A 27,119-nucleotide genomic window follows, 5' to 3' on the forward strand; every position below is an offset into this window, starting at 1 on the left:
GCTAAAGACAAACAGTAGAGATTAAAACCATGGTTGCTCATCTATAAATAGTGTGAAGAAGTTTGCCAAAATGGTTACAATAAAATTTTAAAAAATATACTGGACACTGAACTTTAAGACCGCTTAGCTAAGAAAAACTGGAACTACCACCTCTACACAAAGATGTTTTTCTGTACTTAAAGAATATATATAAACATCATTAGCCTCGAAGCACCTCCCAAAGACCATGGTGAGGGTTGTTTTTATGTGTGCTGCTGCTCAGGCTAGAGACCCATTTGGAGGTCGGGCCTAGAAGAAGGAAGTTAGGTCCCTAGGGAGGATGCTAAGCACTCTGCCCTTCCTCTCTGTCCCTTCCTAGCCACTGTTAGGTAACCGGCTCTGTTCTGCCTTATCAAGGGCCCCACAGCATGGTCAATCACCACAGCCTCAGACCGCAGAAAACACACCAGAATAAGCCTTTTCCCCGGATGGGTTGTTACTCACAGACACCTGTGGGTGACAGAAAGGTGTAACTACAGTATAACCTAAATTCTACATACGGCTCGTACTGAATGAGGGTCTGGGCATCATGAAGAAAATGTTAAAACGTGTGACAGGTAAATATAAAAAAAGGCTAAAACAATAAGAAAGTTTTCTTAATCTACTCAATAGTTAAACACACTTTACTTTTCATTTTACTCTGTAGAAAAATAACTCAATACATACAAAACAGCCTTTAAAGGGGGCAGCTGTTAATGTTTCTGTTGCTGGAATGGAGCAGCTTAAGGAAGAAAGGGCCCAACGTGGCTTACAGTTCAGGGTTCCCATCCATCATGACGGGAAAAGCAGGGCAGCAGGGTGGTGAGGTGCTAGCACAGACGCAGGTGGTACAGATGTTGGTCTCAGCTTGCTTTCTTCTTTTATTCTGCCCAGGCCCAGAGCTAAGGTGAGTCCTCCCACCTCAGTTAGCCTAGTCTGATCGTTCACAGATGCCCAGAGGTCCCCAACATAAATGTCCCTCGCAGGCAAGCCCAAAGCTAAGCAGGACCTAGGTAACGCCTCCTGAGCATGCTGTCTACATTTGTTTGTTCGGTTTGGTTCTGTTTGAGAGAGTTAATGTGGCTGGAGGGGTGAGTGCACATGTGTTATGCATACATTTGCACATGTATGCAAGTGTCCATGCACATGTATCTGAGGTACATGATACTTACATGAGTGTATGTCAGTTCCCAGGCTGACACTAGGAATCTTCCTTGATGCCCTCCCACCTCCTTCTCTGAGACAGAGTCTCTCAGTGAACCCAAAGCTTAGCAGTACTGCTACTGTAGCCATCCAACTTGTCTCTTCCTTCTGAGTGTTGGAATTACAGGCTGGCCACCACACCCACTCAAATACTGTCAGCATGACAATATTTGCCATCACACCTAGTCTCCAGGCCTGAGTTACAGTTCCATGAGTGAATGTCTATGTAACTAGTGGAGTGGAAATGTCCCAGGGAGCCTGGTGGGTCGACAGTGAGTGCGCAACCAAAGGCAATTGCGTCCTTGCTTTCTAAATGACAGGAGCAAAAAGCCCAGCACGTCTTGCCCAGATAACACCTGGAAGTCCTGCTTCCTGCCTTCTGAGCTCACATTATTTCTGCCCCCTTTTCCATAATGTCCCCTGAGCCTGATGAAGGGACTGGGAGGACAACAAGACCTCACAGGACTAGAAAAAGTCTGCATGAGAACTAATAACTGTTCCCTTGCCTGATAAAATGGAATGAATCCCCTGTACTGGCTGGTTGTGTGTTAACCTGACATGAACTAGAATCATCAGAGAGGAAGGCACCTCGCTTGACGAAAATGCCTCCTTGAGATCCAGCTGGAAGGAGTTTTCTCAACTAGTGATCAGTGGGGTGGGCCCAGGCCATTGTGGGTGGTGCCATTCCTAGGCTGGTGTGCTGGGTTCTGTAAGAAGGTGGCAGAGGCAGGTCATGAGGAGCAAGCCAGTAAGCAACACCCCTCCATGGCCTCTGCATCACATCTTGCCTTCAGGTCCTTGCCCCATCTGAATTCCCGTCCCAACTTCCTTCCGTGATGAACAGTAATATAGAAGAATAAGCCGAATAAACCCTTTCTTCCCCAACTTGCTTTTTGGTGGCAGTGCTTTGTCACAGCAATAGAAGCCTGCCCTAACTAAGCTGTGCTCCACATATAATTTTACTGTTGCTTTATCATCTACATTGAGCACATAAGCAGATGAATACTTTGCTCTTGTTTTTCATTTGTATGTTTGTTTTGTTTTTTTTTTTTTATTTTTGTTTAATAAATTTATTCAGATTACAACTCAATTGTTATCCCATCACTTGTATCCTCCTGTTCCTCCCTCTCTCCCACTTTCCCCGTACTCCTCTCCCCTAGGTCTATGGTTTTTTTTGTTTTTCTTTTTGGGGTTTTTTGTTTTGTTGTTGTTGTTTTATTTTTGTGTTTTGAGGGTTTGTTTTTGTTTTGTTTTGTTTTTTTGGTTTTGGTTTTGGTTTTGTTTTTTTTTTTTTTTTTTTTTTTTGGTTTTTTTTTTTTGTTTTTGTTTGTTTGAGACAGGATTTTTCTGTGTAGCCTTGGCTGTCCTGGAACTCACTCTGTAGACTAAGCTATCCTCAAACTCAAAGAGATCCACCTGTAATACTCAGGATAATTTTTAGGCACAGACTCTCATGGTGCTGAGCCTGGCTCAGCCTCCCAAGTGGCCAGGTCCACAGGTGTGTATCATCATATCCATCTGACTGGGAAATTTCAAAGGAAAGGGCTGCTTCCTTTCTTTGAAAGTGACAAGACAGTATCCTCAGTGATTTGACACCTTTCATGTGTAATGTGCAGACAGGGAATGGCATTGGCAAATCGAGATAAGAAAACAGACATGACACAGCGAAAGTCAATGTCCTCGACGCCTTTCTAGAAATAAGCATTCCTGAGAACTTTAGAAACAGCTGTTAGCTAACTAATTTGATATTTTTGACATAAATGTGAAACTTTGAACCCTTAAAACTACTCAGCTATCAAAGTCAGAAAACATTTTCTATAAAGATAAGGACAGTTCATATTTTAGGCTTTGGAAGACACAGGATTTCTGTCACAGTTTTGTCATTGTAGGGGGAAAACAACTAAACTGTCAAGTGAAGTGTTGTGTAGTACCAGATGCTGTAGGTAAAATGCACAGTTGTGGCTTAAAGAGGTTTGAACTCTAGGATGTTCTGAGGCCAACCATAAGGCCTCCTCTTCAGTAGGTGCTGCACGTGTAACAAAACTGATGAGACATCGTTTTTTGAAAGTCACCAAAAATAGTTCAGACACAGTAAGCAGATTTTGCACAGGTTTTTCTTTTTCTTTTTCTTTTAACGTGCTGAGTATGTTTATTTTTTGGCACACTAAATATCACCTCACTTAATGCCTTTATGAATACCAAATTCTCACTCTGTATTTCCAGCTAAAATTTCAAATAAAGTAATACATCCTAATTGCTTCATTTATGGCCTATTTTAAAAATCACATCTAAATGAAGTATGAATAAAAATTACTGAATATCACTAAGATCATATTTATTCAAACATCATTAAACAATCCTTCATAGTTTTAGGTGCAATATAAAACAAGTTTCTACACTATACCAAAGTCATATTCTTCTTCTTTTGTTTACGTAAGTTATCTGCTAACAAAATAAAAGTAAACCTAGATAACTACATAAAGTAAAGTATCATGTGCTTTTTGCACTTCTTGAGAACAGACAGAGGAAAAGGGTAAGCAGTCCCCCTTGCCTCAGACTCAAGCATGTTTATCTCAAGTGTCCTCAGACATCCCTTGTCCTGTGGCAGGCCAATGCCCTGGCCCTGTGACAAGGAGAAAGGAGTCAGCCAACAGCTGCGCCCTGAGAACAGCTGTGGGAATATTTCCATTAGGTCACAATTGCTTACCCCAGACTATAAACGCCCAAGGTAACCAGGAGGAGGAACTGCCTGAGACTCTAAGCTGGCCCTCCAGCTCACCGTTTCAACAGGGCTTCTCTGGCCATCTCTACCGGATGCTCTAAGTGCCTGACCTGATGCTCAGTTACTCACTACCTGCTATGTGTTCTTTTCCTTTTCTTGCTATGCACCAAATAAACTCAACTCCAACAATCTAGATCATTCTCTAGGTACAGCAGGGGCAATTTCAAAGAAACACAAAACATCCTAGCAAGGGTACCTTTAACGCATAGTCATTTTTTTCCTAGAGACACCAAAGAGAATCTGTAAATGTGCCTTACATTTCACAGTGGTCTTACGTAGGAGGAGGAAGAAATCTCCAACTCACCTTTGTACACCGTAAGGCCTTTCTAAAATAGGCTCTTTGAAAGGAGGTGGAATGTGACCAAAATAATCAGGATAAGCCACCTCTGAATACTCTGGAACAGACTTCGTATTTTTCACAATCTCAATATAGAGGTCTGGGTCATGGAGTGCTGGTCCATCGGAAACGTCAGCAGAGGACGTCTGCTCTACTGATGAGTTGGACTCGGTATCTTCTTCATCTTCAACCTCAACTCCAGTACAACACAGCTTCCCAAGCTGTACTGTCCGCCCTTCAAAAAGAGTGTTTCCACACGTAGCCACATGTGGACATGCTTTTGTGCATGAGAGGACAGTGAGAGGAAGCCCGCAGTCCTTCCTCACTCCCGCAGCCAAGCCCGAGGCGACTTGTGGAGGAATGTTCTGCAGTGTTATTCGGTCTAAGGCCTTCACAAGATCATTGTTGAAGCCCTGGGCTGAAGAAGCAGTTCTGTTCTGAGCAGCTAGCTGCTGTGCCACTGTCCTGTCATTGCCCTTGGCATCTTCCTTGACTTCCTCTCCTTTGACAGACCCTTTCTCCTTCATTACAGCTCCTTTCTTTGCACTACCTGAATTCCCAGGCGCTTCCTCTCCAGCTGTGGGAACAACAATTGGTCCTCGAACTTTCCCCTCAAACACAAAAGGTTTGGGTTCTTTAGAGATTAAATCATAGTCCTGTTTAAAAAAAATAAATTTAATCTGCTATCTGTCAGTATTAAAATATACTAATAAAACTAAGATCACATTTGTTTTATAAGCTGCTTTGGAAACCTAAGGCCTTTCTCTGATTTCCATGGGCTCCAGGCATGCATATGGTGCATATACACACACTCAGGCAAAATACTCATACATAGTAAATAAAGAATGAATGAACAGATAAATAAATAAGTTAATAAAGCAAGGCAAGAGACAGCTCAACAACAGAATGCCTACTTTGCAGGCACAAAAACCTGAGTTTAATCTTCTTCTGCCCTGCAGAGACTCCCATATGCTGCCTAAAAAATAACATTCAGTTGACCTCCACTAGCAACTGATTAAGCAGACGGTGTTCAGGATGCAGATGCATCCAGGTGTCATAGATTTCAATGAGTAATACAGAAAAGCAATTAATTTCACATATACTTGTCAAACGATATATCAAAAATTGATTCAATGATGTTTGAATAAAATTCTTTCAAACCCTCCCCTTCCCTGGGCAGGGTGTGATGGCCCTGCCCTTCACCAGCTGCAGCACTTGGGAGACTAGCCCACAGCTTGCCTGGACAGCACAGTAGAGCTGGCCCTGCCCCTTGCTGCCAGCAGCAGGAGGGAGGGCTTGTCTTTCCCTCTGCCTGTGTGGTGTAGGAGAGCTGGCCCTGGTGGCACAGGTGCAGGAGAGCTTGTGGGCTGACCAACTCAGCTACCACCCAGACCTAGATCCAGGGCTTTGAATTGGCCCTCCCCAACATCTACCCCATCTATGAACTGCTAGATCCATGAAGGGGCTGGTCCTGCAGATCCAAAGCTGCAGGATCTCCATGACACAGGGCAACAACAACAAGATGTCAGAGAGGAGCCCTGGTGAGGACTCAGTATTGATGGTGTAGCAGAAGCCAGAAGCCTCAAAGCAGAGCAATGTCTCATTGCAATGAACATTTGAAAATAAAATTATGTGGACAAAAGGATATACTGTGGGGTACACTGTGACACACTGCAGCTTCCATGTCCAGATGTTTTTTTCTTTTAGGGAGATGTTGCAAGGGTGGAGTGTGAATATGGAGGGACGGGGAGATGAGGGGAATTAGGGTGCATGATGTGAAATACACAAAGAATTACTAAAAAGTTAAATACAATACAATAAAAAATAAAATTCCTTCAAACACTATATAATATAGAATCAATAAACTTTTAATATCCTCAATAATATATCATTAAATATTTAATGATTTAATGAACAAAGTATTTAAAGAACGCATTCCTCTGAAACAGGCAATGAGAAGACAATCAAGTGTGAGGACAACTCCTTTAGCACTGAATCTAGTTATGCAAATAAAGGCAACATGCTATTTCTCTAACATAGAGCACTAAAATAATTAACAGCCTGTAACTTAATGGCAAAATGCACAGTGTAGCGCACTGTGTGTGCTGCCGTATTACTTGGAGTAGAGCTCTAGAGCCCTGACTCTCAGGAGCATCTGTCTTTACTATTTCACCTAGCTACATTAGTCAGACCCACAGAGAAACCAATCCTGCTCCAGAAGGAACCAAACTAACAACAAGTTAGCCACCTGTTTACATCATAAGGGGCTGTACAGGGCCCACCAAGGTTAGCTTAGCTGGGTGGTAAACTACGATCAGGGCACGGAAATGTAAAGATAGACATGTATCACGATTCAAAAGGAAGAGGTGGCTTGGAAAACAAGGAGAGTCTTAATCAGCAGCTCCCAACCTTCCTAAATGCTGCGACCCTCGTGCAGTGGTGACCTCCAACCATAAAAATTATTTTTGTTGCTACTTCATAACTTTTCTTTTGCTACTTCTATGAATTGTAATGTAAGTATTTGATATGCAGGATATCTGACATGAGACCCCTGTGAAAGAGTCATTCATCCCAAAGGGGTTACAACCCACACGCTGAGAACCACTCATCTAAACCTTGACACCCATTATAAACTTACTCTATTGTATTCCCACGTCCAAGCTATAACTTGTATAACATTACATATTCCTATATGCATATGATTATAGAAAACTAGGTTAAGTCATTATACGCTCATCAGTTTCTACCCCAAACCACCATATTACTTGTCTGCCTTGATTTAGAAAGCATTTACCTTCAAATGGTCCAAGTGAGACCAAACACATTAAAAAGAGTCACTCAGCAGTTGTTCTCGGTGACCCAGTCCACACAGCTCCCCCAATGCCTCTGCCTGGCCACTCTCCTCCCCACTGCTTCCCACTTGACCTCCCCAACCCCAGCTACTTCCCTTCTGACCCCTGGCCTCCTTCCATTACTCAGTTCTCCAATGGACTTCAAGCTTAGAGGAAGTGCAGTGAATAGCAGGCAGGAGGTGATCTCTCACTGAACCCAAGGCTCCTAAGTTTACTCCCAAAAACAGACATGAGAAACTGGCAAATATTCCTCACTTAGTCTCATATGTAAACTCATTGTAGTCTTTTTCTCTAGTCAACTGTAATTAAGGATATGGGATTTGGAAAGCCACAAAATTTATAGCAAAAACTATAAAGTCTTAGAGATTAGCTAGTCCACAAACACTTCCTGGGTTTTTGTTTGTTTTTGTTTTGAGACTGGCTGGCTGGCCTGGAGCTCATTACATAAGCCAAACTGGCCTCTGAACTCACTTAGATTCACCTGCCTGTTTTTCTGGTGCTGAGATTAAAGGTGTGTGCCACCATGGCCAGAGGCAGCTTCACAGTCACAAGCACCCAGCACAGTAAAAACAACTGACAACAAAAAACTACACCTACTGACCACCAACAATTCAGTCACTACGCCTTGCTGTATAACCCAAGCTAAATAATTAGTTTAGGGAGTAAGAATAAGAGATGCTGATAATGACTCAACCTGCGTTTGTAGGGCCTCAGGTTGCCCCTTTCATCTGTCCTGACCCCTGTTATGCTACATAGTAACCTGTAAGAGGACAAGATAAAGAGGCACAATTCCTTCTCCTCACTACTTAAACACACAAAAGTAACACAAGAAAGACCACAGCACAATTTTATAATACAATTTTAACAATATAAGACAAAATTTTAAAAGCAAGTGAAAGTGATGAACCAAAGTAATTATAAAATGTAAAAACTAGCCCGACATCCTCTCTGTAAACAAAGACAAGTGCCAGCCACTTTTTCAGAAATGAAAAATGGCAATTATGTGCATAAAGGAGAAAAAAGTGAATTTTTTATAAAACCAAGTATGGCTAAATGTGGTGCACTTATACCTGAAAATCATCAGCAAGCTCAGGAAAGAGGTGTTCGTACATTCGGAGGTCTTCTATTGTCCGTCCTGGTACTTGCTGGGGCTTTAGCTTGTTAATGTCTGTTTCAATATCATCATTCTGGAAAAACAAGACATGTCATTACTTCAGAATATACTTTATATCTGAAATGTAGCAGAATATTATTACTATAATTACTGAATAATCACCAGTGAAATTTGTATTTCCTTTAATCTGAAATCAGTTCTTTTAATTTGCTGTAGTTATCATTGGTGTTCATTTTGCTGTTTGCTTACAGTTAATCTTACTGTAACTGCTGGAGCGGCAGTAACCACATCAAAAGTGGCACCAAGGCTGCAACCAGACCAAAGGCTGTCTCCCTCACTGCTGCCCACATTGAGGCTGCCCCCACCGCCATGCCTCTGTGGTATAGCAGCAGCCAGATCAAGGCCACCACTGCTGCTGTGGTAACAGCACCCACTGCCAGAGCAAAGGGGATAGGCTTTGGACACACACACACACACTCATACACTCTCACACTCATGTAGAGATTTCTTCACAGCCTCTGCTGCCTCAGTCGCCTGCTGTTGTGCATTGCCCCACCTCCAGCTCCTCCATACCCCCACTCCCCTACACCCCCCACTTCTGACCCAACCCTGTGACGGGATATCTTCCCCAAGCTTTGAGGAGCCCCCCCTCCAGCCCCCTTTCCCAGAGTGCCAAACACAATCCCCACTCCCAAGAGCTATGTAGCTCTTAAGCAGCGGGCTACTAAAATTTAAAGTGGCTCTCTGCCAGTCCTCATTTCAGCCTCAGGGCAGTCAGACCCTCCTTCCCACCCTGGGACTGTGAAGATGAGGAGAGTAAATGGTGTGGCCCCTCAGCAGGAGCTGTCTATGGTGACTATTCCTGCCTCATGGACTCTGCTACTGCGCCACGGGAGCTGTCCATGGTGACAACAACCTTCTCCGCTTCAGCCCACTGCCTTCACAATGGACTCTTGGTAAATTTTGGACATTTTGTAAACTATAGCAGAAGACTGGCCTGACCTCTGCCTGAGAAAGTACCAGAAGCCTCCCATCCCCCAGACCTCTGTAAGTGCAGATCTCCAGCCCCCTCAGTAGGACTCATTCCAGATTATACTATTTTGGGATGAGAACTCGGGACAAAAACCCACTAATCCCTGTGCCCCCCCCCCCCCCCCCCCCCCGGTCAGGCTTGAAATCTCACCAATCCACACTCTGGAAATCCCTGCTCACAGAAAGCTCCGCCCCCTAAGACGCCCTATATAAAAGCTGTGTCTGTCCAGTTCTCTCCTGTCTCCTCCCAGGAGCAGAGGCAGTCACTCCTGGATTATTCCCTCCAATATATCTCTTTTAAGAGATGTACAGCCTGCGGTGACCCAAGAAGGAGGAGGAGGAGGAGGAGGATGAAGAGGAAGAAGAAGAAAAAGAGGAGGCGGAGAAGAAAAGAAGAAAGAGTGGAGCTTAGGCACCAAGCCTCCTCGGTTCCTCAGGGCTTTAGGGGCAACCCTTCCCTGGGAGCTATATCATCCCTGTTGAGGAGGCCTCCTCGCAGAGCTGTGAGGTTCCTGGGCTCCCATGTCTCAGGATACCCTTGGAACCCTGTCCCACCTCAGGGCTGGGATACCTTCCCAGCTCTCAGAGTTGTGGATATTCTTTCACCCAATTAATTATGGAAGACAGGCCATACCACACACACAGCACATGCAACACAACAGTATTCAGGCTCATCAAGACAAAACATATGTTCTCATCAGTGTCCCTCTCTTTCTGCTGTGAAGTAAAGCTCAAGAAAACTAAAGTGAGAAAACCTCAGAGACCTATAGAATATGGCATTAAATTTTTTTTCTTATTTTTACAGATTCTTTGACAACATATGTCAACTGACAGCACACAGCCTACCTCAAAGAAGATGATGAGCATCAAAGAACCTCCTTATGGAGATGGCTTCAAATGTGGCAAACCAGCCACTGAGCAAATGTGCCCTCATTTCTGCCACAGACAGAATTCTGCCTGAAATAGGCAAGCCTGGATGAAGGCAGTGTTAATGACCAAACTCTGCCAAGACAGGGTAAGCAAGTCCTCAATAGTTCCTGCCTTACAAATATGTCTGTCAGATAATCTGGGCCAGAAGGCTGAAGACGATGCTCCAACGTTATAGAGAGTTTTGGGTGACTGTCCAGGCAGCAATCTGTCTCTGTCATTTTTTATTTTGGAAGCTGGTAACTTGTACTTTCTGTTCACTCAGGTAATTAATTTTATTCCTTCTCAAATCTCTGGGGTTGAAGACCAGATAGTTTAGTTTTACAATTAAGCTTAGTTGTTTAGGAGTTAAGATGCTTTTAGGTCTAGATAGAAGTTTTTAGGTTGACAGAGATGGGATATGATAAAGATTGATTTAGGTACAAAACTTTGGACTCTCATAGATAGGATAGATAATATTTTCTCCTAAGTTGCCAAATGCATATGGAATGGACATCGTAAATGTAAATATTACCTGATAGTTTTCATAAAAATTCCCTAATTACATTATATATTAGTTTATTATTGAAAGAAAAGGAGCCTTTTATGGGACTTAAAGGGGGAATGTTGGCATAATGTCCTTGTGGACTGTTCAGTTTACCCTTGTTCATTCAAATGCGGATTTCTCCACCCCACTCTCTGGACCAATCAGACATTGCATTGTGATGTTTATTCTAAGTATCTCCAGTTTCAAGTTTGTGTAAACATGTCACCATTTGTACTTTATATTGCCAATAGGTGGGACAACCTGGTAAGTGAGGGGAGGAGAAAGAGAAGGAAGGACAGCATGGAGCCACAAGGAGAAGAGCAGGAAACATGAGAAATGAACTGGGCCTAGGAGATGATTTAAAAGCAAGAATAATGTGAGAAATCTGAATGGGAAGAAGCTATCCTAGCATGGAGGTTTAGGATCAAGTAATTATTGCACAGCATGGTGCTACTGGCTAATTAAATAGATCCTAGTTTCTCTGTGTGGTTATTTGGGCATAAAGCTGGTTAAGGAGTAACCACTGATATCACTAAAATAACAATTCAATATTAAATGTAAACAATCACTCAATTATCAGCCAGTGTAAAGCTTCAGTACAGACAAGACCATCACACACTCTCATACTCATGATAAACAGGGACCCCTTTGCAAAGCCTACCATCACTCTCCATATTATTTTGCAAGGCCAAAAGAATAAGAAGTGGTACAAGTGCCCAAAATGTACCTTTAAGAAAAAAAGAGACTCTGGAGAGATGGTTCAGCCATTAGAAGTTAGGCTCACAACCAAAAATATAAGAGAAAAAGAGAGTTGTGTCCTCATACAGAAAAGCTATGTCATCAGTCAATTTTGTTCCTAAATTCCTTCTTTTCTTTTCTTTTCTTTTTTTTTTAAGTCTCACTATGTAGATCTTCAAAGAGCTGATGTGCCTCCTGACAGGAGGGTGGGTGTCACATCACCTAGGACCGACAGGAAGGCAGATGTCACTTCACCTAGGACTGACAGTGCTAAGATCCTTAACCACTTACCTCACACAAACTCATAACCTTTATATGTGGGTAATGAGACAGAACGAGACCAGTTTCTAATTTTCAAGTAGGAACTCATTTTTAATTTCCTATTTATCATTATCTGAATAAACTACTTATTTTTCAACCCTAAAGCAAATTTACTTTACTATGCTTAAATTTTCTATATATAGTATCTGTCTATATATGATCATTAACTTGTGTTCTTAAAGGAAAAATAAATATTTTTCAACATTTTTAATTCAGAAATTTGTTTTTATTTATATAATTAATAAGTAAGATTTTTGTTATTTCTATGAATAAAAGATTGGTTTTATTTACATATGCCTTGCTAACATGTAATTACTACTTTGTGAGTATATAATTTCACTTAAGTTTTTTTTAAGATTTATTTATTTTATTTATTGCATATGAGTGCTTTATTTACAGAAGAGGGTATCAGATTACATTATAGATGGTTGTGAGCCACCATGTGGTTGCCGGGAATTGAACTCAGGACCTCTGGAAGAGCAGGTGGTGCTCTTAACCACTGAGCCATCTCTCCAGCCCCTTCACTTAAGTTTTTAATCTATGAACAAATAATGTATTAATTTTCTCAATTAACATCTAATCATCCAAAGTTAAAAAAAAATACAAAGATATTTTTTAATGTTGGACAGTGCTGGTGCAATTGTTGAATCCCAGCACTCAGGAAGCAGAGGCAGGTGGATTTCTGAGTTCAAGGACAGCCTAGTCTACAAAGAGAGTTCCAGCACAGCCAGGAATGTACAGAGAACCCTGTCCTGTGAGGAGGGTAGTTTTGTTCTCTAAGCATCCAGCTCACTGTTAGAAATGGCACTAGCATTAAGGAAGGAAAAAGAATGTGTACATGTTTATGGCTGCCTGGAAGTGAGTCGTTAGAACCTATAGAATCTGTTCGACAATTATAGCAGGAAACAACAAACTGACTCATGCTGGTGAGGGAAAGGTAGTCTGCAGCCAACCACCACAGCAGAGCAGTCATGCTTCTCCCAGTACAGCACAGCCATTCCTGCAAGATGCTGTGGATCCAGCTCTTAAAAGGTGAGAAAGTCTGAGGACATCCAACCCAAGTCAGAGCAGGGCAGGCGAGGGAGGCTCACGCAGCGCGCAGTCTCAGCCAGTGCACAGGACATGTCAGTGAGAGCACAGGGCAGTGGTGAGGAGGTGGGCCCTCCCTCCAGCACACTGCCTGGCCCCTAGCAGACATGGCCCTCTGTGCCTTGACTCCAGTGCTGTGAGAATTTGATGGCTACTGGACATGAAAAGCTTGGCTTAACACACGTTTAAGTGTTCAATAAACACTATCTTTCTCGTAATTATAACTGTTTTCTTAAGGCAAAGTAGACAATACGTGAGCAATCACTATTAATCACTGTCACTCTTATCTCAGTGAAAAATGGACACCAACAACTGTTTTTCAAAGGAACCAATGTCGAAGCCAAGAAATCTACGGAAATGTTTCAAGTGAGAGATCATGCACTGCCAACTCTGAGGCTACACCCTGCAGCAGCCTCAGAGGGCATCACAGGAGCACATCCTCAGCGGGACACAGACGGCAAATCGGGAGAAAGCTGATGGCTGTGTTGCGGTTATGGTAAAGGGCCATGGAGCTGAAATATCCAACCCACTCTCAGAGGCTTGTTTTGAACATGTGCACACAGAGTTCTCCACTTTCCCTCACTCCCTAATCTTTACACCCTTGACCATCACAGCGTTTTTAGTTCAAGCTGTGAGCTGTGAAGAATTAACTATACCAAACTTGCTTTAGTGTGTATTTTAAAGAGAGAAATGGAAGAAGATTAATGTAAAAAATATGTTGCTAATCTCAGGAATCTCACTGCCCTGAGTACCCTGAAGGAAAAAAACAAAAACAAAAAACCACATTTCAATGCGCTCCTCTTGCCTGACAAGATAACTCACAGCTGGGAACCTACCAGTTCCATGGCTTATGTCGGGTCCAAACACCTAGTTAGCCCAGACTTTGTGTCTTAACATCAAACCTGCCCTGTTTTTACTTGTGATCCCATTGGTGGTAATGAATTATTATTAAGATGCGTCTTCCAGTTTTCTAGACTCTGAAAAGCATAGTGTGACCAATTTTAAGAGAATATTCCAACATTTTTTACAAGATTTACTTATTTTTAATTCATTTATGTGAGAATTTTACCTGCCTGCATATGTGTGTTATGCACGTGTGCCTGGTGTTTGCAGAGGCCACAGGCAGTGGCAAGTCCCACAGAGCTGAAGTTACAAACGTTTATCTGCTGCCAAGGATGCTGGGAGCTAAACCCAGGCCTCTGCTAAAGCAGCAAGAGCTCCTAACTGCTGAGCACCATCTTCCCAGCCCCAGCAGTCCAAGATTAAAAAAAAAAAAAAAAAGGTCAAACTAGCTCTCCCTCAAAGCAGGTAGCAAACATGCCAAGCAGGTGACAAATTAAAAGGCTCGTTTTCCTAAAGATGCCACCATCACCCTCTGTACCAGATGAAGCAAGAAGGATTTCTAAGCTTCCAGACACCCTGCAAACCCACCAGACTCTTAGGCCTCAGCTCACGCAGCTTTCCATTTCCTTAGCCCAGCATCTCCCTCCTAAGAACTACAACAGCAGCACTGAGCACATAGTTGGACTCTTTTCCTAGTGTTTTACAGGCCCAGTGACTGCTGACACAGGGACAACCACCACGTCAGTCTCAACTCGCATTCCTTAGAGTAGTTTTCAAAAGCTAAGTCAGAAAGCTTGAAATCTTTTTCCTCGGGGACAATGAACAGATTATATTAGGGCAGTTTCCAGGCTAGTAGATTCACCAGTAGATGTGATTGAAACAATTTTATCTGTATTTCTGTGTATGCAAATAAATCTGTTTTAAAGCTGAGATATACAATTCGTAAAGCTTACGAATAAATGTACCAACCTTAAAATTTTGATCTAGGTCATCTTCATTTTCAACTTCATTTTCAGCTTCTAAATCAACATCATCGTTGTCATCACTTTCATCTACTACGTCATCCACTGTGATACAAAACACACTGTATATCAGTCAGAGGCCAGTATGCACAAGGCAGACATGCATGACGCATATGCATCCATGTGTATAAAGCATTCCAATCACCAAGGAAAGGCAAGAAATTTCTTATAATTGAATTATTATGTTCATCTATTCAGCAGAATTTTTTTATTGATTACATTTGTTCTTTGACAATTTCATGTATTAGGGATTTTTTTGGTTTCCCTTTTAGATTCTTTGCTAAAGGCATCTATAAAGATGTTTCAGCAACTGGCAACCTGAGAAAGTATGTGGAAGGGCCCTAAAACTGGAAAATCCATACAAAATGAAATGCTTTATTACTGCTGTTCTCAGCCACAGATCTAAGAATGCCCTGTGTTACAGCAACCCTAATGAAGCACTAGGACAGGCTTCGATGACCCACTTCATTTCTGCAATTACTTACTTCAGTGACCATATTACAGACTAGGGATTTTTAAAGACATACTTCCTGCCCTAAAGGGAGCCCAGGATCCAAACGCACAAAGGAGCCAAAAATCACACCAGACAATCCAAATGGTAATGAGGGCAGAAGCTTGGCAATGCCATAGGACAGACAGAGAGTGGCTACCAAGCATGAAGGGCCAGGGATGACCACTGACTGACCGCTTCACAGGGCAGGGGGCTCAGCAGCACCTTAAGGAGACAGAAGGGCAGGCAGTGACGCTCTAAGAGGAAGCAAGACAGTGAGATGACAGGTAGTTGGGGGAATAAGTATGGTTGCCATGTAGAGTGTACTTGGGAAATCCCAATAAGAATGAGATGGGACGGGCACTGCACACCAGCCAACTCAGTCACAGTTTAATCTGCAGACCATACACACAGGGTGTCCAAGGAAGGAAAGGCTTGATTCAACTTGCATTTTCTGGCAGGTGTGACCAATCAAGAGAGGCAGTTAAGTGCCTAGACCAATGCAAGACTGAGAGAATGAAGGAAAAAAAAAAAAACAGGCAAGGGGTACGATGTAAAAGCACATGACCATGGCTAGGAGGAGAAGAGGAGGAGAACACCAGGCTGCTCATCAGAGAAATGGCACTTTCAACCCACACGGGAAATGCTGGGAGCTGCTTCCTGAGCACTTTGCTCTCTACATCCTATGTGACGTAGACAGAGATTACTGACTGCCTCCCACCCAGGATAGCCCTGCTTTACCTCATACTGGTAACAAAATCCCTGCACTTTAGCAGAGGGACTCCAGCCTCTGCTGCCACAGTAGATAATTTCTGACTAGTGGTGTGTGATGCAAAATAATAAACATACACCCCGCAGCAGTCATATTCTCTGGGAGAAGGGGAGGCCACCCCCTACTATGTACCGTCTCACAAGACACTGCCAATGTTCTTTGGTGGTCCAGTCCACTGAGACCCGCTAGCACAAATCACTGGCCATCATGCAGGAGAGGAACTGGTGGGGATCTTGTCTTGGAACAGTGGCGCAAAGGGCTCTGGAGACAGAAGTCCTGAGCAGAGGCCCCGCTCCCTGACTGCTAACTGCGTGACCTAGAGAAGGTCCGTCAGGTTACCCATCTCCATGTCCCTCTCTGTAAAGTGGAGGCGGCTGCTCTGTGCTGTGAGTCTGCAGCAGCTTGTCACACAGTATGCTATGGAGCCGTCTAGATCAGTGGCTCAGCTTATCTTCACTGACACCGCTACCAAATTGCTTCCAATTTTGGGGATATGAGAGGCTTTATAAAAATTAAATAAAATTTCATAAAATTAAAATGAGGGGCTGGAGAGATGGCTCAGTGGTTAAGAGCACTGACTGCTCTTTCAGAGGACCTGAGTTCAATTCCCAGCAACCACATGGTGGCTCACAACCATCTGTAATGTGATCTCATGCCCTCTTCTGGTGTGCAGGCATACATGCAGGCAGAACACTGTATATATAATAAATAAATAAATCTTTGTAAAAAAAAAAATTTAAAAAGAAAAAAGGCTATCACAGTAGGTGCAACAAGCTGGCTCTATTTACCCTAAGCCCTACCAGCAGTCAGTCATGGATGACATGGAAAGACCTGACATTTGGAAAAAGAATAGAACAAAACACTCTTCAGGAAAGAATGCACTAAATTCAAACAAAAGCCTATGGCAAACAGAAAAAAAAAAAAAAAATCTTCAATAGTGCAGGAAAATACAGTTCAGAATTGTAGAAAAATGTTTTTAATTTGAGGCAAATGTTTCAAGAATTTTCCTTTAGGTGCATGCTCCAAACGTGAAACACCACACAGCTTCAGGGCACCCGAGACTTTCTTACAGTGCTGCATTGCTAAGAATTAATTATACCTCCAACACACAATCTGACTAGAAGTCACAATCTGTCACCTGCTTTCCTGTATGCATTTACTACAGCAATGTAAGGAACACTACATATCTCTCTGATGGCTAGTGAGCAAATCCAGGCTTGCCTAGGACGTGCCATTAAAGGAATGATCAGCAGCTCCTAAAAGGACTTAGAAACTATGAACAAACTGTTTTCACTGTGCCTATAAACGTGGTCACTTTCCCTCTGCAGAGGTGTGGGTGTGTCTATGTACACAAGCACACGGGTTTTCCCAGCAGTGTGTGACATGCTATGGCATGAAGGTTTATGGCTATGCAGACACAGACACAGGAAAACAGCTATATTTTATTCATTTTCCTTAAATCTGGTGCTGTTGAATGTTTTGTTTCTAATGGTTTCCTAGGTAACATTGTAACAACACTTCTCACAGCTTGCCTCTCAATGGTAGCGCTTTCTTTATCTTGCTGACTTAGTATGTCTTCCTAAATGATTTGAGATGCATCTTTTAATATTTTGTTTCTATTTCTGAGGTATGGTATAGGTAAGATTTAGTGAAAGATTATTCAAAGCAACTGCAAATTTCCTTAATAAATTTTACCTGGAATCTTTTCATAGTATTTACTGAAATATTTTTTTTGGTTTCCTTCTTTTCACTTGTGGATAATAAATTTTACCCATTTTAATATGACAGTGAACTTCATGTGGTGGTGCACACCTTCAATCCCAGCACTCGGGAGGCAGACATGTGCAGATTGCTGTGAGTTCAAGGCCAGCCTGGTCTACAAAGCGAGACCAGGACAGCCAAGGCTACACAGAGAAACCCTGTCTAGAAAAAACAAAAACAAAAAAATAATAATAATAACCTAGATGTCTTATACATGAACACTGCCCAATTCAATTGATCTGTTTTAGAGTATACATTTGTCTTGATTAGTGAGGCTTAGCTGTGGGTTCTTTCCGGCAATTCTTACCCAGTTTTGCTTTCAGCATCATGCTAGCTTCTAAACTTTTCTTTTTTTCTATGCTCTGGAAAATAAAGGATAGGAAAATTCCTTGAAAGTTGAGAGAACTGATCTATGACATCAGCAGCAGTTGGTATCAGCAAACAAACTTGACTACATATTCCATTCCAGGATTTTTACTGTTCAAGTCAGTTTTTTTTTTTTTTTTTTTGGTTTTTCGAGACAGGGTTTCTCTGTGTAGCCTTGGCCATCCTGGACTCACTTTGTAGACCAGGCTGGCCTCGAACTCACAGCAATCCGCCTGCCTCTGTCTCCCAAGTGCTGGGATTAAAGGCGTGTGCCACCACGCCCGGCCCTCAAGTCAGTTTTAATCAATTGTATGTCCCTAAAATACTGTCTCACTCATATACTCAAATGTTTTATTAAGAGTTACTCTCTAGCATGGGTTTTGATTGGCACAGCCTTCTTCACTTAGCTTGCCAGGGACTTGGGGGCACATTTACCTGCCCCTCTCCCCTCCCCCTGGCTATTACGCCAATCACAGGTTTGACTCTGCTGTGCCACGCAGCACATGTGTGGTTGTCTGGCTGCATCTATATTCTGTGTAAAACAATGCTTCTTCACCTCCTTGGGGAAATACGTATTTTCTGGTTTCCTGTCAAGCTTTCTGCCATACTGCTTTCACTCAGTGAGTATCTTCTTGTTGGGGTTTGTCACGCGGTGTGAGAGCCCTCATTTTATAATAGCGTTGTTGTTGTTGTTGTTGCTGTTGTTGCTGTTGTTGACTTTTTGTTTGAGGCAGTGCCTTACTGTGTACGTCTAACTAGCCTGGCATCAAATTCAGAGATCTGCCTGTCTTCTGTCTCCCAAATAATGGGATTAAAAGCCCTACCGCAGCAGCCTTTCATAAGGATATTTTATCTTTTTAGATTTACTATTGAAACTGACACGCTTGCTCATGTTTCACAGTCAGGTCTTTCAGGGGTTTGCTATTCGTCTCTGAAACTCCCTTGCTTTTATATAGCAGTGGTGGGCTCACTCATAGAGAACAAAGGCCCCCACAGCCTTGCACAGAAGGACACAGGTGAAGCCTCTTGACACTAGCCTGTGTGGTCCTAGGGACAATGGGGCCCAATCTGAGCATCTCTGTCTACATGTCTACAACTGTCACTTTAGAAATGCAAGTTATTATTAGGAACTCTATCAACACGTTCCTCACTTGCTCATGTACAAGGCTCTGCTATGGTAAGGATATCATGGGCCTTGTCCCAAAGCTGGTTGTTATGCCACAGGAACAATGCAGCAGCCATTAGGTGTTACAGAGGAGGCGGGCTCTAGCATGTGGTACAATTGCTCTTCTGCAGAGCCCTCGGCATGCTCAGCATCTGAATCCATCACTTGACTGGCTGGGCAATACTCCACTCCTGACTTCAGGAAGGGCACCTGAGATACACACACAACCATAGATCCATTCCACATGTGATGGAAGCTAATGAAGGTTCAGATATTCATAGATGCTGCTTTGCTACCTTTTGGCACTTAATAATCAAGAAGGCAAAGCCTGAGTCCAGCTCCATCCTCTCAACAAATACTAAACGTACCCTTATTATTGCCTGTGCAATTGAAAGGATGCTAAAGAGAAAAAAGGCTAAAACAGTCCTGTTGTGACAGAGATATATTCCATCTTTGTCCCTGGATCATGGCAGGTCCCAAACCCCTTGGAATTTCTTAGGTGGCAGGAATGTCTTCTGCTCTGATGAGGAGACCCCTGGGAGGACCCTAGGTAGCTCCAGCATGGAGGCTGATGGAAGGAAGGACTAGAACTTCAACCCTGTTTCTCAGCCTCTGAGGAGGGAAGGGAAATCTGCAAGCTTATTAGTCATCACCAATCAATTATTTAATTGGCATGTCTATTTTATGAAACCTCCGTAAGCTTCCTATGGGCCAGTTAACAAACACACCAAGGTGCTAGGATGAAGACACGCCTGCAGAGAGAAGGGTCTGAGGCTGCACTTCCCTTTGACTCTTGATTGTATCCTATTTTATAACAGAGTGTGCCCGACTGCTGTGAGCACACTGCTGTGTGGAAAGCCTCTAACAATTTTATAGTCAGTTCGCTCAGGAACAGAGAAGACGGGATGTCTAGCAGGTGTCTCAAGTGGAGAACACCTCGTAAGACTGGGCTCTGACTCTCTGGCTCTATACTCAGTCAGGTAGGTGGTGTGTGGACTAAAACAGAGAACATCCATCCAAGCATCTGAAGTAGAGACTGTGTGAACAGGAAGGGCAAGCAACAGTCCAGACCTACCCTAGAGGAGCTCATGTCAGCTGAGGAAGGCTGAAAAGTACTCCTGACACACACGGAAGTAACAGCACACAGAATAAGGACATCCTCCTTGGACCAAGAGTCACTATCAGAAACTTCCCTATCCCATGAGGGCTTGTGAGTTAACAAATAAACATATTTCTAGTTTAGTGAGTCATCAAGTCTGAGAAACACAGAAAAGGAGCCCACGGGAAAATATCACCTTTCTTATTTTTTCCCATGCCTGGTGAATTCACTACACTGCAGGTGAATCTTCGCTATCCCTTAATCTGGACACTGACTAAGCACCACTAATGAGAATATAGTCTACTTCCTTCCTGCTGTTACTTCCCGTTGCATCATAGAAGAACTTCTCCAGCCTTCTACCAGGCAGAACCACAAGTTAACACCTTCAACTTATACCACCACAGTCCTGTATTGAAATATAGGAAAGCAAGATTTCAAAAACTCCTTGACTTTCCCTCCAAATTAAATGCTAGTAGCATGAATGGAGCCAGGAATGCTGCTCTCCAGAGGTGGAAGGCCGTCTCTACCACAGCAACACAATGTTTCATAAAGACTCAGCCTGCCTGCCTCTCAGATGTGCTACAAATGTCCTCACTTTCAAAGTCTGTTGAAAATGTCAAATGAATAAAAAGAAGAAATTAGAAAACTTTTCACTCAACTATCTTACTCAGAAGCTTCTAACTCAATCTTGTTGCTACAAAACTTTGTTTGTTTTTTTTTTTTTTTTTTTTTAATTTTTCTCTCTCTTCCTCCCTCCCTCCCTCCCCTCTCTCTCTCAGAGGATAACTTGACAGAGTCTGCTCTCGCCTCCTACCATGTAGGTCCTGAGGACTGAGCTCAATTCATGAGCTTAGCATATAATATCGTTACCTACAAGCCATCTTGCCATCTCACCAGCTTGACTTTTAAAAGGGGTTTCTAAATGATCCATTTTGGTATTTTGTGCCAGTTAAATCTATGTTTAGGTAATTAAATATTCTTTAGTTAATACTAATATACCTATGACAGATGTCATTAATAAATCTACATGAAGGATTCAAACACTAGTGATTGCTTGAAAGCTCTTTTAAAACATTGTTTCAGGTAAATGTCTTATAAATAAAAAAAATTAAAAATAACTTTTTTCAAAAACATAAGAAAATAATCCAATGATATCCATAACTACTTCTCTCTTCCATTTCAGTAGATACTACCAAAACAAAAACAAACAAACAAACAAAAACCACACTGGAAAGTTTATATTCTTCCTTGCCACTCCTCTAAGTGTTACACTAAAAATGAAAAACAGCATACCTCAATAATTTCACTTTTCTTCCAACTAACTTATTTGTTCATTCCCCGCCCCCCCACTTTTGGTGATTAGATTTTTAACTTATAGAGGGAAAAGCAGGTCAAGGTCCTGGCTCAGTGGGACTGCCAGCAAGTGTGAAATTGTAAGTATGGTCCCTGGGACCCATATGGTCAAAGAACCAACTTCTGAAGGTTGTCCCCTGACCTGTACATGCTCACTGTAGCATAAGCACAGATGAATACAGCACAGAAAACACATATACATGCCCATATAAAAACAACAACAATAACAATATGCAATTAAAAGTTCTCTTAGAACGTTACACAGGTAATCCTAAATAGAGTGAGTGACCTAAGCATTTGATGTGCCATCTCATACTTTGAATGTTCACGTTGCCTGCTGACTAATTTCTTGTATGTTTTCACAACTCACTTTGACATACATGCAACATCGTATTTCCCTTCTTAGACTTCCATTTCTTACATTTAAAGAAATGCTTATTAACTAAAATAAACGTGAGGTTTATCGTGCTCACATTAAGATCTTTTGTTCAGGAATCAGATGCAAGTTTAAAACAACAATGTCACAGAGTCCCGCAGCAGCCCACGGCCGCCTACCTTCAGGGGGTAAGCTGTAGAGCTGGGCCACAGGCCCAGTCACAGGGATAACTGGCAACTGGAAGTGGAAAGAACTTTTAATGGTTGGGAGTGGCAGGCGGTTTTTGGGGAAACACTTCCTCATTATCAGACTAGAGGTGTTGACAAGAGGGTCAAGAGTCCTGACCGCCAGGCATTCCTGTTTAAACAAGGATGTATGAGTTAGTGCACCGCTCAATACTGCTCCACTCACACAGTAACACAGTTATGACTTCCTAGCACAAATACCACACAAAGCAATACTATAATGCAAGACAGCTATAAAATGGCTTCACTCTGTAGAAGTGTCTGGGCTTAGGGTCACATCTGACTTATCCAGTAGGACTTTTCCTAAATGCTGACTAGACAAAAAAATCAGTACTCATCTTTGACACTGAAAATCACTACGTACAAGTCACTTGTACACTCAGCTGGCCTAGGGCAGGAAGAGTAAGGGAAGTCGTGTGCACTGACTGAACCACTCTCAGATCCAGGTCCTTTATCTCCTCAATGGCTACACAGCTGTGAGACTGCAGCAGGGGCAGATCCCACTTCGACTCCTAAGTTTGTTTTGGCTAGTTGGCCCATGTCAATTACAAGTGACTTAACAATATTATCTGTGACATCTGGCCTTTCTGTGGCACTCTGACTGACACACTACAGAATCTACAACCCACCTAATTCATCATCACACATCAAATACCTATGACTGTGTGCATCTGGGTAGTAAAAACAGGCACATAGGACAGAATAAACATGCCACGTGCTTAGCTCCCTTAGCTGCTGCTGTCTTCAAAAAGGTGTTTACTGTGTGGAAAACCAAGAGAGCACAGCCTGAACAACTGGCTGGTCATTTGAAACAACAAAAGACGGCATTGCACCTTCCCTCTGCGCCCTCTAATGACAGTCTTCCACGAGGAGAAGGGGGGAAGACCTCAGTGGCATACTGTCAGGAATGTAGACTAAGATGCCCAGCAGAGCTAGGAGGCCACATCTAGCTTTCATCTCTCTATATACCCTCTGAATTGAGAAACGGCCATGGCCCTGTCCAGCAGAAAGGCATTCCCAATGCTCACAGCAGAACTGCCCTGCCAGCTGGAGTGCCCTCAGATGCCTTGTGAAACCACACAAAGCTGAGCCGATCCAGTCACCCCACACAGCCTCAGGGACACCCTCCCACTGTGCGTGAGGTTTACGTGAGCACAGCATGCATCTCAGGCTCTAGGCATGTACCTGCTATTCTCACCAATTGCCTCTGAGGTCACATGTGAAAAATCAATTGGGATTTTTGGTTTTAAGAAATTTTGAAATATATTCATGATATGTACACTTTCCTGAGCACCTGCACATACATTCATTTTCTTAATAACCAAAGCAGTATCACTAGTAAATAAGCAGGGTAATAAAAAGAAAATAGCTTACTTGTGAAGTGTTATACAGAATTTTCATCCCATTCGCATCAATGAATGCTTTTCTTCCCAACTTGATGCTTGTGACACTTTTTAAGCTCTGTAAAATTCCTTTCCGAATGAGCATGTTTCTATGCCGATTATCATGGCGGTGCCAATCTACATAAATTGTTAAAAGCACTTGAACATATCCTCTGTCTACAGCTCTCCTGGCATTTGTTTCTTTAACAAGAGAAAATTGGAAAAGGTTATTTTATAAATGACAAGAGAAAGTTTTAAAATAAATCAAACAAAAAGTAGAATATCAGTGTTGTGAGAGTCCAGTCTTTAATAACTTTCTAACAAAATACTATGGCAAGTTCCAGAAATTATTACAGTTTTCAAAAACATTCTTGACTAATTATTTTATTTACAAATACTGAAATTTCCTTACTAGCTGGGCTGGGTGGTACAAACTTGCAATCCCAGCACACAGGTCCATGTCTACAGACCCAGCCACAGGTGTACACCTGTAGTCCCAGCACACAGGTGCACACCTGCAGTCCCAGCACACAGGTGCACATCTACAGGCCCAGCACACCTACAGACCAAGCACACAGGTGCACACCTACAGTTCCAGCACACAGGTGCATACCTGCAGTCCCAGCATGCACAAAGTGAAAACAAGAAGATCACAGTGTGAGACCAATGGGGTCTTAACAGAAGCACTGCCTCAAACAAACAAACAAAAAACATTGAAAAATAAATATATTTACTAAGACAAGGTCTGTAATTGTTTTTAGTGTTATACTGATTTTAAAACTCCACATATTTTGAAATGTGTCTTTCTCATAAGACAGAAGCCTTCTTTAATGACTAGTTGTAGACGACTTTGTTAAAAGCCACTGTCACTCTTGCTTATTTCCATTACAAACTCTGTGTTCCCATTAAAATTAACCCCACTGGATTACAGCTCCTGTTACTTACAAAATGCATCTTCCAAGTGGGATTAACTGTTATAGCTATTCCACAGTTGTATAGATACCCAGTCCTTAATAACACAAAATTTAAAATATAACCTGCTGTACATAAAAGGTAAAAAAAAAAAAAAAAAAAAAAAGTAGCATATGACTAGAAAATAGTTCTTTCTAGGTACTTAAATCTTAACATTAAAAAAAACTATAGGTTTTCTTAAATTGGTCAATTTTAATGGAATACAACTAAAAGAAATCCCTAAATTTGAACTGACTTCCTTACACTTAAGATGGTGACCCAAAAGAGCATGTGTACTAACTGAGCAGCTGAGACTTACCACCACCATGGCAGTACAGAGCACTGCCCAGAGCTGCCATGACTTAGGTACAAACAAGCACTAATCCCTTCTTCATCTCACATTCACCCCCAAGGGGCCTTGGTTTATGTGATGGACCCAAAGACGGTGCTACTTTAACCATGAACACTAAGAAGTGCCAAGTACTCATCAAGAGGATGAGTTTTTCTTATGACATTTTTAAACCTCTATTTTAAGCTGGATGTGTAGTCACGCCTTATCAGCACCTGGGTGGTGGAAATAGGGGGAGTGCCAGCCTGGGCTATTACAGCAAGACCTGTCTCAAACAAGAGAGGAAACAAAAACCAAACAAAAAGATCCCCTCTTGTACCTACAATAGCTAGTTTTCTTCAAGGCTGTTGCTATCTACATCATCAGTCCAAGGGCTTCGGCCAACAAAATTTTCTTGTACTTCAGGCTAGAACCCTAACTCAGTTGCTAGAGTGCTTGCCTATCAGGCACAGCGTCCTGTGGTTCAGCCCCCAGCACCACACAGGCTGGGCAGGAAGGTGCACATCTGTAACCTCAGCCCTCAAGAAGCAGAGGCAGAGGATCAGGAGTCCAAAGTCATCCTTGTCTACATAGCAAGTTCAGGGCAGCCTGCATAGGTCAGATGGCGTCTCAAAAACAACAACAACAACAAAAGTCTTTTAAGTGAATACACACTTTTGCTCACACCACATGAAAGGCAAATGCCTATATTAGCTGTGAATAAGACTTAGTTAAAAGCTTCCTGGTCACTGTAACATTTGCATCTCGGCTTCTGCTGGAATCTACAACAGTCTAAATAGTAAAATTAGCATGCCAAATAAAGAATCATCATAATTCAGTCATAGGTGTTAATAAGAGCTATCTACAATCTGCACTGAGCACAATTAAAACAAATTAGTAAAAGGGTGTTATTCACACCCTCAGGGGCCAGAGCTCCCTGAGAGCCCATCTGTCCTTCCCTCTCAAAGCACAGAACATCAAGTTTTCATCTGCTTCGCATCCCAGTGCAGGACCTGGCTGCACGTTCATGTTGTGCACTCCCCATACCACACTTACCTACCCACTAACTAAGTGCTGCCCCACAACAGGCAAGAGTTGAAAAGGTAAGGGAGGGTGCTCCAATGTGCCCTGGCCATCTCAGCCTCCGCAACACAGCACGCGCACCACTGTGCACTAGTAAGTGCCCTCTGTTGGGTAGTGTATAATTTGAGGCGATATTAAACATAACCTATTCAACAGCTGCTTTGCTTCATCGTGTGACCCTGGTCTAGTTTATCACATCACAGACAGCAGGTACTCCACTGAGACCCACCCATTCCATCTCAAGGGTAAAAGTGTAAACAAGAATTCTGGTAAACAACAAAAAAACATATTTTTAACTCAATTTTACTCTTTTTTTAAAGACAGGATCTTACTATGTAGCCATGAATGACATGAAATTCACTATGTAGACCAGGTTAGCCTTGAGCTTGCCAGCAATCCCTCTGCCTCTGCTTTCCACCTACTGGAAAAACAGGTGCTTACCACTATGCCAGCAAGATCACGCTTTTAATTAATCATGTTACTCTTAAAAAATATATATCCATGAAAACTTAGTAAACAAGGTAACCCCAGCCCTGACAACTGTCTGTTGTACCCTGGGGGGAGGGAAACATATAAACTCCATCAAGAGAAATATTTTAAGACTAAACGTCAAGATTAAGTGTTACCAAAGCAGCCGGGTTGTGGTGGCTCACACCTTTAATCCCAGCACTTGGGAGGCAGAGGCTGGCGGATCTCTTCTGAGTTTGAAGCCAGCCTGGTCTACAAAGCCAATCCAGGACAGCCAGGGTGACAGAGAGAAACCCTGTCTTGAAAAACCAAAAAATTAAAAATTAAAAAATAAAAAGTATTACCCAAGCAATTGATTATATGGGAGAATACTATGAAAATATTTCAAAACATATTGAGCATGATGAAAAAAAAAACTCAATACATTTAACACTTATTCTCCAGCGGCACCATATGACGGTGCTTCAGCTCTGAAG

General features: G+C 42.4%; 1 protein-coding gene across 8 annotated transcripts in view; it reads right to left on the minus strand.

Moving 5' to 3' along the window:
- Agtpbp1 (ATP/GTP binding carboxypeptidase 1) overlaps positions 1 to 27,119 on the minus strand; it is a 114,770-nt gene that overhangs the window by 45,699 nt on the left and 41,952 nt on the right. For 7 of the 8 annotated variants that reach the window (XM_051172711.1, XM_051172719.1, XM_051172709.1 and 4 more), the window contains 5 exons: positions 23,806 to 24,014; positions 22,366 to 22,543; positions 14,752 to 14,849; positions 8,263 to 8,379; positions 4,308 to 4,996 (listed from right to left, as the gene is read on the minus strand). In XM_051172711.1, coding sequence (XP_051028668.1) covers positions 4,308 to 4,996; positions 8,263 to 8,379; positions 14,752 to 14,849; positions 22,366 to 22,543; positions 23,806 to 24,014 — 1,291 coding nt within the window. Of the gene's footprint in view, positions 1 to 4,307; positions 4,997 to 8,262; positions 8,380 to 14,751; positions 14,850 to 22,365; positions 22,544 to 23,805; positions 24,015 to 26,507; positions 27,106 to 27,119 lie in introns of those variants that run through there. The other variant, XM_051172750.1, reaches the window with a different exon arrangement.

The sequence above is a fragment of the Acomys russatus genome, chromosome 3 (genome assembly GCF_903995435.1).
Source record: "Acomys russatus chromosome 3, mAcoRus1.1, whole genome shotgun sequence".
NCBI lineage: Eukaryota > Metazoa > Chordata > Mammalia > Rodentia > Muridae > Acomys > Acomys russatus.